The sequence below is a fragment of the Glandiceps talaboti genome, chromosome 1, assembly GCF_964340395.1.
Source record: "Glandiceps talaboti chromosome 1, keGlaTala1.1, whole genome shotgun sequence".
Lineage (NCBI taxonomy): Eukaryota > Metazoa > Hemichordata > Enteropneusta > Spengelidae > Glandiceps > Glandiceps talaboti.
This window is the reverse complement of record NC_135549.1, coordinates 20,882,851-20,902,566: the sequence shown is the minus strand read 5'-3', so window position 1 is coordinate 20,902,566 and position 19,716 is coordinate 20,882,851. Positions and strand designations below refer to the sequence as shown.

The 19,716-nt window shown below is 34.0% G+C and overlaps 1 protein-coding gene across 2 annotated transcripts in view; it reads right to left on the bottom strand.

Annotated features, from left to right (window-relative positions):
• Positions 1–18,673, bottom strand: part of LOC144439103 (molybdate-anion transporter-like) — a 28,166-nt gene extending 9,493 nt beyond the window's left edge. For both annotated transcript variants that reach the window (XM_078128378.1, XM_078128370.1), the window contains exons 1-10: positions 18,319–18,673; positions 17,297–17,441; positions 13,735–13,903; positions 12,934–13,052; positions 11,397–11,533; positions 10,645–10,838; positions 10,231–10,356; positions 4,686–4,788; positions 3,934–4,001; positions 2,144–2,223 (exon numbers count right to left, since the gene is read on the bottom strand). In XM_078128378.1, the coding sequence (XP_077984504.1) occupies positions 2,144–2,223; positions 3,934–4,001; positions 4,686–4,788; positions 10,231–10,356; positions 10,645–10,838; positions 11,397–11,533; positions 12,934–13,052; positions 13,735–13,903; positions 17,297–17,441; positions 18,319–18,463 (1,286 nt within the window). In that variant the 5' untranslated portion in view covers positions 18,464–18,673. The remainder of the gene's footprint in view (positions 1–2,143; positions 2,224–3,933; positions 4,002–4,685; positions 4,789–10,230; positions 10,357–10,644; positions 10,839–11,396; positions 11,534–12,933; positions 13,053–13,734; positions 13,904–17,296; positions 17,442–18,318) is intronic.
• Positions 18,674–19,716: the final 1,043 nt, after the last annotated feature.

The following is a 19,716-nucleotide window of genomic DNA, read 5'->3' as shown; positions in this document are numbered from 1 at the left end:
ACACACTGGCGAGGCCTTTCTCTTCATCTCTTATAATATGTAACTATGGCTTACTGTTCAAAGTCCTGTGTAAGATTTAAGAACTTTTCAATCTTTGCCACTAATAAATCAGCTGTTCAAATTGACTTTACTCGTTTATTTCCCACATACCATTTTCTATAAAGACTTCAGTGTGTTTGTTAAAGGTGATAAGTAGGTAAAATCTACCTGAGTACCTGTCATTTCACCAGGGGGGTTCTGCACCAAAAGGTTCGGTATTATATATGGGAAACTATACTAGTTTTACCAGATCTTCCCCCTTCCTGTTACTGGGGTTGCCACATCTTAGCAAAAAACACTGGACTTGTACAAACAATTTGGCTCAGAATAGGTCACATTAAAAGCAAAGTCCAGTCCTGCTTATTTCTGTCCAATCTAATTACAATCTGATGTAGGAATACAGCTTGAATGCTTAATTTACCTTCTATTACCTTCCTATATATTTGATTGTTTTTTCCTTTATTTTTCCAAGAGTGAAGAAGATGATCAATTTTGGATGAACAAAATCGAAAACAAATGACACTATGTGAGGGAAATAGATTGAGGCAAATAAAAGAACCGAACTGCACAACTACATCATTGATTTATGCCTTTAGTACACTAGAATTAGTAATTGATTATTCCTAGCAACTTCAATATCATTTTAGGTTATAAAATAGCACATTCGTAACTTCTTAAACTTTGAAATATTATAAAGATGCCCTACTGCAGCTACAAGTAGATGTGTGAATTCAGCCATTTTGGGATTTCCTGAAAGGGTTTGTGGGAAAAACCTTGCAGGAAATGACATCATATTCACCACAATCTCTTTGTCTAGACATGAAATATGTCTGACTGGTGGACTTTTTCTGTAATTTTTCCAGAAAGTCTCTATTTGTCCACCCTTTCTTGTTATAGGCAGCTACATATTTTCCAGACGAAGGTCAAGGTCTCCCTTTGAGCTCGGTTTTTATTCTCTTTACACTCGGCTATAATTTTTCCCTAAAAAGGGCTCCCATGAGAAGGAACACGTTACACACTCATAAGATTCAAATTATGGATGAGACTCTGACTTTATAATGTCATCACACAAGAAATTGTGATGACAATGATACCTATTGACAAACTGTTGTACATTGTGATTTAGCATACACACTGTGTGCCCTTCTCTACCTGTATATTCTAGTCCTGTAAATAACCAGGCTAAGAATATGAAGGAAATTAGAAAACTGTCAATGGCCTACAAAGAGATCTCCCTTATAAAATCTACATCTGGTAAATGGCATATTCACAAAAGAATGAAATGTATACTTTACAGCAATATCTCATTCAGGACAAATGTAGACATGTACAATGTATTGTTGCATTTGCTATGAAAGTAATCTGCTGTTCTACTGGTGTCAGATGTCATTTTTAGACTACCCCTAGTATGTCAGCTCACTCTTAATTAAAGCATATAAAATCGCATATCTCGTAAAGATTGCCATGTTACTTCTTCTCCAACTGTATTGCCATAATACGATGGGATAAATGTAGCCTAGAAAAGTGTTTAGAATACTATATTTCTCAGCTGGAGTTCCTAGGGATATTTTCTCATGACGTTAAACAAAAATATTAAAAGCATCTGTTTCAACAAATTAATGTTTCATACCCTTGCACATTGGTTAACTCAGAGTATTTGTATTATGTTGCAACTCTCCACTATGCAAAGAAACACTGTAATTTTCATTTAGATGCACAAGTAAAATGTGAAAGTCTGTTACTAACTGATGAAGTAGCCTTTTTCCTGATCCTGCATCTTAAATAATTATCTAAGGAATATAATTATAAGCACCTACTTTGAAATTAATGTTCCTTTCATATATTATATGATTATTATATGGTGGTGAAGTATGAGGGAATCACGCATTATCCATGTGATAGACATGTGTTTGCCATGTGATAGTCATGTGCTGACCCATGCAAAGTCATGCACCAAGCATGCAAATATCATGCTACCACACTGTAATAAAGCAGGATGAAGATATTCATACAAAACATTCATCTTTCTCCTCCAGCATCAGTGAAGTTATACATATTTATGTACATGCCACCCTGAAAATGGGATATTGATCTGAAATCTTACCTGTACATAACTTGTTGGGCTACACAAGCCACTAATAGAAATGCCACACAGCATTTGAATATCACAACCATTGGTAGGTCCTATAGAATGATAGAAACATAATGTAATGGTGGGGGTGGGTCCGTGGTATTTGGGAAAGATTCATTTGTCAACCTACATGTAATAATAGGTTGTTGATGTCCAAGCAATGAAGCTCATGTGCCTTTAAATATACCAGCAAAGACTGGGTTTGAACCTGCCAAACACCAGCTGGGTTTGAATAAACTGAACCAGATCAAATATTGTAATATACAGATTATTTTGATACTAGACGATACAAGAAAGGGTATATTCTACATACACTACATATAGGATTAAAAATACTGTTTACTTCCAACAATGCAGACAACTACCATCAACTACACAGACAACTACATTTTGGTGTATACCAACTTTGCCAAAATGATAGTGACATATCCAATAAGGAACAAATCTAGGGCAAAGTGACATGATTTGTGGTTCTATCTGGTCTCCTATCCTCAAGTCTACCTGTATGTAGATGTATCAATACTACAATTTCGGTATACTGTTTTATTTACAATTTTCAGCAAGGACTTTTATAATTTGAATACTGTATAATTGTGATAACTACCGGGGTACGCTAGTTCAGGATGGTCCTGTCCAAATGAAAATGCCATGTGGTTCTATACAGATTTAGGGGTTTGCTGAATCTCCAGAGGGAATCTGCTTGTAGATATATACTCAGAAGGTGAACTTCTAGCCATTAATTACGTTCACATTGTTTTTTCCAACAAAATAATCAAAATAAGTCTTAAGCAAAGGTTTCCAGGCTTATATTATTGGTTTCCTCAGACAAACTAAATTGTATATGTCACATTTTACAAATACCATGGCAACACAATTTTCAATTTTAAGTTCATTTCTTTTCATGTCACCCTGTTCATATGACTGTACAATCTATATGTAGTCCATATATTGTCAGTATGGATTGATAACAAAAAGATAATGTCACAGGATGGAAATTTAACATTGTTACCCTCACTTGAATTACTTTCAACAGGAATATATTAACAAGAATATCTTAAAATGTTCATCTTTCAAGCAAAAGATACAAATATGGTTTATTACAGGTTTTTGATGGTTATCGCTCTTTCTTTACATTTCACTGTGGAAAGATGGCTACGGATGGACAAACAAAGAACAAAAACGAACAAAAATTTTGGCCTAAACAAAGCTGACAAATGGCTATGAATGGTGAACAGACCAAACACAGACCATTCCTATCTACTATGTATAGCCCTTGGTGCATATTGGCCTTAATTATCAAAATTTCATTTTCAAGGTCAACATGTCTTCTATTACAATTTTGAAAAAGGGACCATATGTAGATGAATAGTGTCTATAAATCACAGCTTCACTTCATTGAAAAAGCCAAACAATCTATCAATTATGCTTTTAACTGTTCTGGCTTCCTTTTTAAAGTATTTATATACATTTTCTATCTCAATTGAAGGCCCAAATTACCTTTACATGTTCTGTTTTTTACAGTATTCCTTTTATATTTCCTTCCTGAACTGAATGCCTAAATAATATTTCCGTTACAATTTAACTGTTCTGGTGATAGTTATTTGATTATTAGTTTCTCCCTGAATTCCATGTAAATACATATTTGATATTTTTCACTTCTTAATTAATAAAACTATTAATTTTACTTGTCTGCAAATGCTATATTGTAAACTATGATTGACAAGTCTAAGATGACTAAAAGCAATGTATACATGTACACTTACCTGTAGAAGTATAAGAATGACTATAAAATTCAAAGGTATTCGAAATAAATTCATTACTGTTGAACGAGCTGTAAAGAAGGATATATAGAATTTCTTTAATATCAACTCAAAACATTCAAATATGTTACTGTAGAAGAGTTATTTCACAATCACACTGAAAGACACAGACACAGACACAGGCACAGACACAAACACAGGCACAGGCACAGACATAGACACAGGCACAGACACAGACACAGACACAGACACAGGCACAGACACAGACACAGACACACAAAACACACACTGTCTGTATATTTGACAAACATGCACACACAGCAGATATTTTTTATAGCAGGACTGTATTCCAGGCAACTCATCATCTTGTCTAGTAAAGACCTACATCTGTGCTTGGTTGCCAGAGAAAAGCCAAGGATGACAGTAAATTGTATGGCTGATGTGCAGTACCTCTTGGGCAAACCCCTGACAGTGTGCACCTTTGGCACTATGTGACCTGTGGTCATTTTTAAAGTTCGCAGAATTACCCTAGCAAGGATCTAGCAGCTAGACTAATCATCATCATGAAAATTATACTCATTAAAAATCATAAATAAATCTGGTAGTGTTTGAACTGTCTAATTATCTAAATTAGCAAAGTATATTCCATGTTTAGCATTTCTGTACAATCAATCAAATCAAGATGGATTTGACGAACTTGTGAATAGCCAAATAATAAAAAGGTATTTCTTTTATAGAAATCCATAACAACTTACTTGCTTCAGGCACATATATACCCCTCATGGTGCCCATAGCTGGCCAGAAGATACCCACACATACTTCAAATACTAAAAAGCCAGCAAAGATTAAGTCATGGTTCTGTGCAATTCAAAAGAAATAATAAAAATGTCAAAATATGATCAGAATAGTTTTAACAGCCAAAGGTTGCACACTAGTAGTAGGACAGAAACATCTCATCTAGAAAGGGCATGAAGTCTATATGAGCAAAGTCTTCAAATTGTTCATAATAGGGAACTTGCAAACCCGCCATGTTGAATGTTGCATCATGGGAAATGTGATAATAAATACTAATGTTTTTGTAAACAATACCTTTACATTGTTTGCAACCACGAATGATCAATTCATAGTTACCCGGACAATTGTGGGAGGTTTTTTTTATTGGTAGCTCCAGATTAGGTATTACGATAACCACAGATAATCCCATAGTCCTTTGCATCTGAGCATGCTCAGTCTGGATTGCAAGTTCTCTATTGGGACATTACAGAGATAGATTCAGATGCCACATTTTCATCTAAAGCCAGTGTACATAATGCATATACATAATTGATTAAAAAGTGGCTAAAGTTAAAGGGTTGGGTATACATTTTGGATTTTTAATTTATAAAACAATTTTATCATGCCTTCCTACTTGAGAAATCAATGTAAAACAACAATGACAAAGTCTGTCTTTGCAACTTAATACAATAAATAAATGTATACAAAGTTTGTTATTGTACGTACAATAACAAGATTGCCAATTTATTAAATCTATTGCAATTTACTGATTACAAGCAAGGACTTAGTATATATTAGTTCACAATGATTTTTAAAGTAGGAAGCCACAATAAAATTGTCTCATAAAACTAAAAATCCTAAATAAATACCCAATCCTCATCCATATGGGCATTTTAATTCATACTTTATAAAACTTGCGCAGGAATGACAGAGGTGTCTGATTATGCACAAAGAAGTTTGGCTATTGTGACTGTGTTGAATTTTTCAATTTTTCTTTTCAAATTGGTGGCAAAAACAGTTGTCATAATGTCACATCTGAATACCTAGTACGGGCTCTATCAGATTCTTAACATGATTTGACTTGTTTTAGTTACTGACTTGTTTTAGTTATTGATATGTTAATGTGGAAATATTTTAATAAGCTGCATAAACACCATGCCATGTTGTCATGGGTGACCACTAATGTATTATCAAAGGTCTATGTTGAATTAAGGTTAAAATTTTGTGACGGAGCGACACAAAAGTTGGTCCTCCACAAGAGAATGATCCTATGGCATTGTTGACTTAAAGTGGCAGTAAGGATGAGAATTGGGTATTTATTTTGGATTTTTTATTTATAAAACAGTTTTATCATGGCTTCCTTCTTGAAAAATCAATGTGAAATAACATTGACCAAAACTGTGTTTGTAAGTCATTACATTGCAAAAAAAAACTTAAAACAATGTCTCAAAAATTTGTTATTGTATGTATAATATAACAAAGAGTTTACACATTTATTAATGTCCTGTAATTTATTGAGTTACAAACAAGGACTTGACATATGTTGTTTCACATTGATTTTTTCTTCAAGTAGAAAGCCATGATAAAACTGTTCTATAAATAAAAAAATCCCAAATAAATACCCAATCCTCATCAATATGGCCACTTTAAGATAGCACTGGGATGTAAAAACCTGAAATTGAAATACAGGCCTTTAACTTCACAATTCTCTGTGGTTTTATCATTGTAATCCGTGTACATGTATGTCATATTCAACAGTGAAAAAACAAGTTCAAACATCCCCTTTATATTTACGTCAATCAATCAATCAATCAATCAATATTTACGTCATGTACAAGCCAAAGCCACAAGGTCACAGAACTCCACCTGTGAGTTGCCTTTTCGTCTGGCTTTATCAACATATATATATACTCTGTTTGTATACACTACAATAGGATGCATCTCATTTCTATAATTATTGTGGATTAATTCCACTGGTATTGAATGGGTATTGAAATTCCACAAAAAGATATGCCATATAGTGGACTGAGTGTTGTCTATACCCTGTACATGTAGTTTGTATTTAGAGAAAATGGTCCATTAATGTGATGATTCTGAAATAATGATATGAGTGGGTGTGTCAGTGTCTGTTTGTGGCCATATGTCTACATGTGTCACTGCACTGGAATTTTTAGTCCTATACCACTGGAAAAGAAATTTAAAACACTAAAAAATAAATACAACATGCAACAGTCAATTTTGAGTAATTTTTGTTATAATTCCTATGATTTTACACTGGATTATTACTACTACATTATTAGAGATAATCCTTCTATTCTGTGGAAAATTCTGGTCTCCACAGTATATAGTGTTATGCAAATGAGCTGAACTGCAAACCAACTATAATGGGAAAAACAGGCTATAGAATGTCCAATTAAACTGGCATTCATTCACTTGCTGATTATGTTATGCATAAACAGACATGCTTCATGGCCGACTACATCAATGCAATGAATAGAACAAAGGCTGGCTTTACTAGGAAACACCTAAAGGCAGCTTTCTCTCAACTCAAGGTATCGATACAACTTGACACGCCCCCCGCACAGCACTTTATACAATGTACAAGGGCTTTGCTCACGGTTAAAAAAGAATGCATGGCATTATACTACACGTAAGCAAAGCTGAATGAGTTCAAACAAAATGTGTGGGTTTCACAACCTGATTGTTCATCATATAATTACGTATTATGATGCCATTCATTCAGCAATGCTAAAAAATAGTCAAGCCAGACATGGATGACAAATAATATTTACTTTGGATTTTTTAATCATAAAACAACCCTAATATGCTTTCCTACTTGAAAAGAGACTTTGAAACAACATATACCACGTCTATGTTTGGGTAACTCAATAAATTGCAAATGCTAGAAAGTGTCTGAAAAGTTTGTTATCGTAAAATAAATAAATATTTCACACATTTTTTTTAAATTTTAGCAATTCATTGTGATACAAACAAGGACTTAGTATATGTTGTTTCACATTCTATTTTCAAGTAAGAACATAAAGTAGAGTAACTGTTGTTTTATGAAAAAAAAATCCAAAATAATAAGATATTATCCCCCAATATTTTTCTTCGTTCAGCCAAGGAAAATACGAGTGACCTAAGGGGTCTTTGTCACAACAAGTCGATAGACGAGTACGGTACTAGTAGTGACAACCCTTAGGTCATGAATATTTTAAATTTCCGGCTGAATGAAGAAAAATATTGGAGAATAGCATAATTAATACCAGCGTCAGTAATATCAAAGAAACATCAAGGAAAGTAATGGTAATTTTTGAATGTTTTGACTAATATTTCAAACACATATTTCAAACACAGCTGAACCAGTGACATAGACACGTGTTGTCGTAGCATAGATGCATGTTGTTGTGACATAGAATTCTGACCAGAGTATATATTCCATATTTTTTGTTTGGCTCATGCATGGTATATACAACATATCATCCATATGGCCACTTTAATTTTTCATAAATTATGCTTCCAAAGGTATAAATATATATTATTTCCAAATATTCTCTTTTCTGCAAATGGAAAATTCTTGTGACCAAAGGTTTGTCACTTACTATCTTTTTAACTCCAAAAATACAAGCAAAATATTAGAGAATATTATATATCCTAGTATATTTCATAATACCATAGACTATCACAGTTCATCAAACTGAGATATATAGCACATATGGCAGAATACATTAGATAAACATACTAGTCAGCATCAGATTGTGGTATTCAATACAAGAATGGAATTTTGCCATGTTCCATGTATTCTTCCGATTCAATAATCAATATGAAACTATTTTTATATGGGCCATTCTTTTGCTTTCTGTGGTATTTGACAAAGTATATACTATATACTTGTAATTGTATATTCCCTTTGCTTAAATGTATATTCAAGGTCGGTCAGGTATCAGAAATACATTTCTTTATTTGGATTAATTAGCATATAATTTTTTACATGTTCCATTCTTTACTGTGGTATTTAGCAATTAGTTTACTATTTCTACAACCCATTCTCTTGACATTACATTTAATACATAAATTTACTGTGTATAACTTTTCTTGATGAAGATTTTAATAATAAATGCAATTAAATGTATAAATTGTGCATGTCCCTTATTTTAGTGTGGTATTTAGCAAGAAATATTTCTAAAAAAAAAAAGGCCATTCTCTTGATATTACGTTTAATACATAAATTTATAATTATCGTATATTGTATTCCCTTGTTAATAATTAGTGTATAGCTTCTGTATGACCCTTCTTATGATGAGTACCCTCAATGCCAATTTGACGCTCCACTGACGCACACAATTTGACGCATCAAATTTTGGTGTTCCCCTATCTCTTACTATGTGGTGACTCACAAGAAATGCCAGTTTTTTCTCATTTTGACTCACAGCAACAAAATTTGACTTTCATGACAGGGCACACTGCTTCTTATGATGTGCTGTTCAACAATTATTATTACAATATATGTCATATTCCCTTGATGTGAAGCTCAATAATTCATGCTATTTTTATCTTATATAATTCATTTCATCTTCTATTATTTTGATTTGATGTTTAATAATTAATGTATAACATTATTATTACTAAATTTTGAGTTATAATAGTGACAGCCTTATTACAATTTATGTTGATAAGTCTGAGTTGATAACTGACATTGTACATGTAATGTCAGTATTACTGCATACATCAAGCACTCAATATGCACTACTGGAACACCTGTATTTTGTTGTATCATTACAATTAATACTGAATTGTGAATGTTATAAATTCATAAACATTTCATATTTCATTACATAATATTTGCACTACATGTATATGTATAGATTTGGCAACACTATTTTCATACAGAAATGTTAAGTCAACTTCTATATGGAAAAGTATAACGTAGTACACTATTTATCGCCAAATGATTTATGTATATCACTTTCACACCACTTTTGTGCATTAAAACACAAATCCCAATATACTGAGGATTACTGTTTATCATTGCAAATAAACCAAACCAACAATTGACATTAGATACACCAAAATCCAATCGAGAACCTCATCATGGCAACTTCACCAGTCTGATATTATTTCCAACATCAATACAAACATACATCATTTTGATAAATCTGTGTATGTTTCTGTTATTTTCAAATATACTTTTGCCAGTATACTTTGTGCACTGGTAGATGACACTTTAAAAAAACAAACAAGACTTCAAACATGCATCCAAATCAGGCAGACAATCTCATTCATATACTCTCCACACTACATGCATACAAGCCAAACCATTTCAAGTACTCATTTTATCCACACACTGTAAATGACTGGAACAATCCCAGGAATAACATAATTGCCTGCACTCCATATACTGGAATAGTCAAAGAAGTGTCAAAACAAATCAACAGTCTTCACCCTTATTAGTGCTACCCACACATACGTCTACACAAACCATAACTTGATGCGATACTTAGTATTACCAAGTCAACAGAAACTTACCCCTGGCATTATTATCGGAACCACAAGTGAAACGGATGCTATAAATAATACAATTCTCATGAAGGATTCTGGAGTTGAGAATTTACAAAATATTTTAAATAAAGCTGAACCAATCATCACAGCGACCTAAAAAAAAGGAAGAAAAAGACAGGATTACATTTTTCTATGCAATCTACTTGAATGTGAGGTTATATCTAGTACATCAAATGGATACTGACATTTGGGGGTGGTTCCTACGTACAAATAACCCTGGTACAGAGAGGTTTACATAACTTTTTATGGGTAATTTTTAGTATCATTTTTACAACAGCAGTACAATAAAATATTTGTCAGTACTAAAAGATAAACTTCAACAGCATTACTTTGCAACTGCACAATGATGTTGAAATCTCAGCAAAAAGCAGTAAAACTCACCATAAAGTCTGCAAATATCCATCCATGTGGTATAGTAGCTCTGTGTATTTCTGTCTCTTCTTCTGGTAATTTCATTCCAACAGGCAGATCAACTGGGTCTGGTGGTGTCAGTGCTGGAGTCCACTCAAGGACAAAAGTGTACATGGCCCCTTCAAACAATGACTGGACTAACCCAAGACACAAAATTTTGGGATCTGTAAAAACAATAATTAGAGTATCATAGAGTATGTATGTAGATAGTGAAAACTTACTTCACACATTCAGAGCAAATGTGTCCAGTACAAAATGAAACACAAATTGGAGATGTGGATGGACTCATTTACAATGTAGTTCTATCAGACATTTTCTATTTAGACAATTTCTATACAAGTGCTTTGTGACTATCAAGGACAATGCACTATGCACTACTATCAAACAATAATATTGTATTGGGTCTCCACTCTTGCAGTGTTATTCAAGTAGTTTCAAATTTTGCACAGATTAATCCTGTTATGCTCAACTTTTTTTGTGCATTAATAAATACCTCTGGTAGAAAGAGGTTTAATCCTGTGTTAATTTTGACAGATACATGATGTGGCCACCTGTGGCAAAAAGAACATATTATGTGTCATTTCCTTGTATAGTCATTAGTAATTGCAAGAAAGTGACTCAATAACTGGTAAAACAGTGGTTAGAAATTTCAATTGTCAAAAATATTTTGTCAATCTTCAAACTCCAAACCAAAATGTGAAAATCCAACTCGATATACTAACCTTGTTTAATAACTGTGACTGCACTTTTCATAGAATCAGATACACTTACACTCACATCACCATAGTTTTCAGACCATGTTGTCCACAGAAAGAAACACATAATCATTAAAACAGTGAGAGATACATCAAATGGTGCTCTGAAATCACAAGGTACAAACAAAATGATTATAAGTTTCAAAAGTAAAATGTCATCACAGTATTCAATAATTCATTCTTTGAATAATTTACCTAACAAGATTTTGCCCTAACTGATGCAATATTTTGATTGATCGATTTGTTTTTTTAGTTGGTGCAGAATTTTATACGTATTTCTTAAAAGGTTGTACTGCTGCTGGCATGTAAAAATGTTGTGTTTCTTTTACTAATTTCTATTGAATTTTCAGTTTTCCTTTGCTGTTTTTCATGCATATTTTTCTTTCCTTCTAAAAATTTAGTGATTGATCAATCAATCAATCAATCAATCATTTTTTATGCCAGTTTTCATTTCAATGTAGAGTTCAGAGGCACTGTACAGTTAGAATGTATGTTTGTACATGTACTCTGGAGAACAAAGAAGTGTATAAGGAATGAGTGAAACAGTCCCGATCAATAAATTCAATCCTGACATTTTGAATCAATATTCTTCCTCATAGGATATCAAAACAGGATATATAGTAGGTCATCACCTGACTATATATCTAAATATTATGGGATAGAACGAGGTAACCACAAGTTCTTTTTAACGGTTAAATTACTCTGGAGAACACATGTCTTTAAGGTGTTTTTTTTTAAAGATGTTAGCTGTTGATTCTTGTTGTAACTTGTATTTCTAATGGCAGTGTATTCCATAGATGGGGGTGCAGCATGTGAAAGTGAAAAATACAGGACACTAGTTTGTACTTGGGTTTGTGTGGTAAATATGTGGCAGATGGTTAGAGTATCATAGGAGTTGTCATAATGTAAATGAGGTCAGATACATAGGTTGGTGACAAGTGTAGGACATTCAGAGATGAACGTTGATCCCTGCTGTGCGTATTATATTTGTTTATTTTCAGCCAAGGTCATTTCTGATGTATACTAGGAATATGAATATCCAACTGCCTTCGTAATTTATTGAATTACTTTCAACTGAATGCAGAAAGTTTCCTATTAAAGTCACTTTATTCCATACTCACATTTCTTTCTCATTAATAATATGTTTTTAACCATTGTAACTTGATGTCAAAGACACTTACATTGTACATCGGACCAAAAGCAAGCAGTGTGAATAACTGTAATAAGTTTACATCCCTCCCCACTTCCACTTCACTATAAATTATCATACAACGAAAAGTTGCATTTCTTAGAAAAATTTGATATTTCAATAAACATGTGTGTTAATGTGAGTGTCAGAGAGGGTACTTTTGTAGGGTATTTGCACTCATTTGCTATGTTCCTCATAAAAGTACAGCTGCAGAGAACGCCACAAGCATGCACCCTGTGCAAATACCCTACAGCACCTCACTGGCAGTCAAATAAATTTTATCATTGGACACAGTCATACATGTAGTATACTTACACAAAGCCAAATTGATCGGCAAATACTTGTGCTACAAGTCCAGCAGCAATAGCGACAAGTGAGTTACCTAAGGTGGCGTGTGAGAAGACAGTACTCAGGAGATCACTGCTAAAACCACGCTGTGGAACAAATCAACAAAAATAGTGAAATTCCACAAATTTGGAAATATTGGAAATAGTAAGTAATCATGAGTCCCTGAACAAAATAGACATTTTGATGATGGGCTCATTATCAATGTTTATGTGGCTGTGGCAGTATTTAAAATGCATGCATTTGCAAGATATTCACCTCATACATAGTCAAAAGGACATATAATATAATGGCGTGTCAATGAACATCAAATCAGTATGTTTGTATGTGGAACAATTCTATTCCATACATCCAGTAAACCGCTTCACACTCCCCTCAGCTCCCTATCCCCTCTCCTCACAACCATAAGATAAAATAAATATATTTTGAAAATTTCTTGTGACTTATTTTATTTGTAACCATAGACGTTAGACATCTATACTAATACATGTATTTCATGTACTAGAGATGTAGAAAAACTGACATTGAACTTGAAGGCCTAAACCTATCAAGCTGGGTTACTTTGTTATGTTGGTAAAACTAGACCACTAGAAAATATCATGGTAATACCCATATATGAATGCCACCTACAATGCAACAGGTTACATACACAAACTGAATGAGAACTTACAAGCCAAAACTCAGAACACATATTCTGTGAGAACTTCCAGTATTATGTTCATATACAAAATACAAGCTAAGATTCACACCATAAACTCAATGAGAACTTACAGCATTATGTTCATATACAAGCCAAGATTCAAAAGCACTGAAAAGAATTGAGGTTGCTATTCCACCCAGTAATCTACCAATCATCAAGATGTAAAAATTGGGGAAATGTTTGGTGACACACGCCAGACCATACAAAATTCCATACAATATACAATTGGCTCGACGACCACTGAAAAGAGACAAGAACAGTTACAATTTACATGTACTTACTGTCAACATTATCGCTATAATAGTTATGACAATTATAATGTTATTAATACAGTATATATTTATCAATAATACAAATGCCATTAAATGCAAGAGCTGGTCTGCTCTACTTTGGTTCCACCCCCACCCCCAACCCCCCCCCCCACCCCCCCAACCCCCCAAAAAAACCCACAAAAAACACCAAAAAAACCCACCTAAAAACCAACAACAACAACAACAAACAAAACAAAACAAATTCACTCCATCATTGCACATCACATCACATTCAATGCAATTGCTGTTCCAGGATTCCTTCATGCACTTATATAAACCATGATAGTGGGAGGAAGAGCCATAACCTTGCCCAAATTGTACAAACTTCTAGTCATCTAGTGACCTTAGGAACACAAGAATAATTACTACTAAACCAGAAAGACTATAGAGTTTCAATCATGTAGCATGACACCTCTCACACAATTACAATTGACCTAAAACAAAATTCAGTGATATCGCACACAATCATGTAAATTGATCATGATACATTTAATCTCACTGTGAACACAAATCAACACCACTTTCACATGAAGCAATTAATATTCAAATACAAAACTGTTAATTAATGTGTGTGGTCACAGCTAGATAAAATGTAACATTGCATGTGTGTGCGTACTATCAATGCCTGCATTTTGTGTGTGGAATTTGTCACAAAAAATCGTCGTGTGTGAGATGTAAAATACATGTACATTGTGTCACCTAATTGAAACTTTATAGTCTTTCTGGTTTGGTAGCATATATTTCAATACACATATGACTCTCTCAGATTCTTTTACAATTAATTTTAAGATATATCATCAACAAAGACTGAGATGCTGATGAGTGATATTCTGTGCGGCTTCAAGAATTCACTGCATAGCGTGATGACTTGCCATTAATAAAAGATCTCTCAAAATAGGAAAATCTCTACACAACTCAACCAAAGGGTCACGGTATAATGATGTGTATATATATTTGTGTGTGTGTGTGTGAGGTATGTATGAGTGGGTATGTGCTGTTAAAAGTGTGATGCAAGAAGACATGATTTCATCACAGAATAGAATGACTTCATTTTTTTTTCACCATAATCAAAATTACCCAAATATTTTTTTTAGCAAATTCTACCATACAAGAGAAGAAATTATTTCTAGAAAAAAATATTATAACAACATACAACCACAAGCTAGTTAGTTTATTTTCATGCTAATTATAAAAACACTTTAGTCCATATTTTGTAGACTTTTGATGCAAATATTACCCAAATTTTATCCTAAATAAAAAAATACCGCCAATGGCGTTGTAGCACAACTGTACAGTTTTTAAAAATGCTAACATGCTAACAATAAGTGTTCATCTGGTGAATGACTATCCAGTTGCCTAGCCAACCATGTTGCTATCTTTACGATATATGCTATCATTTGGCTGTTGCTATGGACGTGCTCTTGTTGCTAGGCATATTTACATACATTTTTTGAATGTTTATTCAATTGTCTATTAATCCCCATTGTTATCTTCGCAATATATGTGATAATTTGGCTGTTGCTATGGGCGTGGTCTTGTTGCTAGGCACACTTGCATACATTTTTTGAATGTTTATTCATTTGTCTTCTATTCCTGTTATCTTTGCAATATATGTGATTATTTGGCTGTTGCTATGGGAGTGGTCTTGTTGCTAGACATATTTCCATACATTTTTTGAATGTTTATTTAATTGTCTATTAATCCCCTTTGTTATCTTTGCAATATATGTGATCATTTGGCTGTTGCTATGGGCGTTGTCTTGTTGCTAGGCACATTTGCATACATTTTTTGAATGTTTATTCATTTGTCTTTCTATTCCTGTTGTTATCTTTGCAATATACATGATTATTTGGCTGTTGCTATGGGCGTGGTCTTGTTGCTAGGAAAATTTACATACACTTTTTGAACGTTTATTCAATTGTCTATTAATCCCTGTTGTTATCTTTGTGAAATACACGACCGTTTGGCTGTTGCTATGGGCGTGGTCATGGTTGCTACGGTATTTGCATACATTTTTTGAATGTTTACTCATTTGCCTACCATATGATGTTGTTATTTGACCAAAATATACTGCCATTTGGTTGTTGCTAAGGGCGTGTCATGGTCGCTAGGGCCAATTTTGTCAAAATGTTTTGAAGAATAACACTCAGAAACATCTCACCAAGTTTCAGACTCGGTGACCAAGTACTTTTTGAGATATAAGTTTTTGACCAAAAATGAATATTTTGACACCTAATTTGCATATCACTCATGGAATCATGGTATGCTTAATATTTCTTTGTCCATACATCCCTAGATACATTCCCATTAAATTTCAGCCCAATCTGCTCAGTAGTTTTGGAATTATAGATTTTTAACCAAAAAGACACATTTTTAGCCCTAATTTGCATATCACTGATGGAATCATCCCGTCATGAACAAATCTTACTTTACACCCCCTTATTTAAGAATGTTCCCACCAAATTTTGCACCAATCTGCCCAGTAGTTTCTGAGTTTAAGTTTTTTGACCAAAAATCACATTTTTTGACCCAAATCACACACCTGTGATGCAATCATTTTGATTTGAACAATTTCCCAACTAGACACCCAAGATAATGGACCCACCAAATATCGTGGCAATCGGTTCAGCAGTTTTTGACTTTAAGTTGTTTACACACACACACACATCCACACACACACACAGGCAGACAGACAGACAGACAGACAGACAGACAGACAGACAGACGCCGGGTGATCCCTATAGCACTACTGAACCTCAGTTCAGTTGTGCTAAAAATTACATATTAATAGACTAACAGGTGGCATTTATGAAATCCCATTTTTCTTTGATATTTTACAAGAAAGGCAAAATTAACAAGGGATGTGCATCACAATTAAAAGCCTTTCAAGTTTTATATCGTCCAAGAAAATTCCACAACCCATTCACAGTTAAAATTAAGAAGAAAAATCTTTGTAAACAGAGTTTCAAAATGGCAGTCGAATGTTGGGTTAACTCTATGGGGGAAAAAAGAAACACATATTTGATTTCCTGGAAAATAAGATGTCATGTTGAACCCTAAATTACTTTATTTCTGTGTGTGTGGGGGTGGGGGGGGGGGATTTTGTTGTTGATTTCCTTGACAATAAAATATATACCTATATTTGTGAGATAGTGAACCCCTACATTTTCTTTACATGCATGTATTTCATTGGGACCAGGCACAAGTTTACACAGTTTGAAGTGATTTGAATGATTGCACTTTTTTAGGGAAATTGGTCCTCAAAACATTTTCATTTTATGAAAGAAGAAAAAGAAGAAAAAGAAGTGAGATTCACGCTTACTATTTATCAGCAAAGGATCCAATGACAGTACCAAAGACCATACTAGATCCAAACCCTGCTACAAAGAGAATCTCAATTTGATGAGATGTCATTCCATAACTTTGATAGAGAGCATACACATGAGGTCCTTGTAACCAGTCTCCACCTACAGGCAATAATATACACAAAACAAATCAAATCAAAATTGATGAAGTACATTCTTTTTTGATGGATACGTTGTCTGACTGGTGCAATTACATGTAAGCTAAGGAGTTAACTAAAAGTGGCCATATGGATGAGGATTAGGTTGTTTTTTTTTTGGATTTTTAATTCATAAAACAATTTTATCATGGCTTCCTACTTGAAAATTCAATTCAAACTTATTAAGTATATATACCATAGGTAGCATTATCAGAAATCAGTTTATGTTGCTTTCTGTCAACATTTGTTACATTTGTAAAAACTAATTTTACTAAAAAAGAGTTGTATTAACTACAAGTAATTCTAGTCTCCAATGGATTTATGCTGTGTACTGAAATACTCTGATGAAATTCCATGTTTCTTAGATTCTAGATAAACATGTAGAGTGAAAACAAAAATTGTACCAAAAGTAATGTGCTGTTTTGTCCGAAAATAAATAGTTATCTAAATTATATTCATATAGTGTTATATAATAACACCTCATAGTAAGAACTATAAAAATATGTATTACAGGTGTGTGAGTGGGGGGGGGGCATTTTGGAAGGTGTGGTCTTAAGACTTTACTGGGGGTGGAGGGGTCACTTTGGTTTTGGTCATCGGATCTAGGGAAAACCCTAGCTCTGGTAAGCATATATACATCCAGAGTTAAGAAAACCCATGCATGTTCAACTCCAAAACACCCCCCACCCCCACCGGTTAAAAATACCCGGCCCAAAGCATGCATGAAGGTAATAGTTAGAATCAGTGCAGATATTATGTATGTCCACTACTACTACACAAATTCTTTAAGTCGACAGGTGTTGGAACCATACAAAATTATACCGTTAAATTTAATACTGTACCTGTAGCAAGTACATACACCAACAGGTACGTCAACTGAAAGTTCCGAAAATGGCTGTCTTCGCTGGATGGAACCTTCGTTTTCGTATAAACGTACAGAATAAGGCATATCCCACATAACACGTAAAATGCAGAAACGAACACCATCTTGTCGAGACTAATATTACAACTCAGCGGGATATACACTAAGTAACACGCTACACACGCGAGGTTTTACGTGACGAATATAAACTGTTCATGTTGTCATTTGGAACAGCGGTTGCATGCAGTTGGTAAAGCACCAGAGTAACAACACACTAACGCCTGGCCTGACTGAAGCGATGTGTGTAACTAGCTGTACATGTCACGTCGAGTCGAGTCGGCCGCAGCTAGCTCGTATTTCAAAACAGCCTCGCTTTGAGATTACACTCAGTTCCTGTTATGAACCGATTTACGTGAGTCGGAATCTTGGCCTCAGCAAGACTGCTTGTTGTCACTGGTCATCATGGCTGTATAAGATGTTCCGGCATTGTTTACTTAAGAAATGAGTACAACAACTCTAAAAATATAACAAGGCTATGCAAATAATAAGGGGGGGGGCGTTCATTTTGTATGGCCTGGGACAAAATGGCTAGACGCACCACAGAATTACATGACCCCTTCCCCTATACATGTATTTTAACAAGAAAAACTAAAATTACATTCTTCGGCAGATTGATAGATTTGAAACTCGTATTTTGTATATATTTTTCCTTTCAACATAAGATTGTTCCGAGTTCAAGACCAACGACATGTACTCTTGCCGACTTTGAATGAACTTGACAGTGACACTGACTTTGTGCACCTCCACGCTGAACAATCTGAAATATCAATCAATCAATCAATCTTTATTTTATGCTACACACTATACCATAGAGTGTAGTATGGTACAAATCTTGAAAAAACAAAATGTAATATACAGCGCTCACAATTGATCAAAAAGTAACAAGAACTAGCTACTGGAGAGAGAGAGAGAGAGAGAGAGAGAGAGAGAGAGAGAGAGAGAGAGAGAGAGAGAGAGAGAGAGAGAGAGAGTCAACACATAGGAGTGTGTTTTTAAAAATAAAGCAAAATCAATATAAGCTTAATTTGATTATCAGTTTTAAGACCTTTTCTTTTTGTGAGACAGTAGAAAAAGTAGTAGTAGTAGTAGTAGTAGTAGTAGTAAAATTACAATTCTCAAACAATACAATTCTGTCATCTGATTTCCTTACATGGAAATAACTTGAAGTGAAACTCATATTTACATGTACAACGTATTTCATCAATTATTATTGCATGCATCGTTGACATATTCTTTCACTTAAAGGTAATCTGGGTTTACTTTTTCTCCCTAATTCTATACTCAAATTATGATAACTTAGCCTAAATTTGGCAAATTT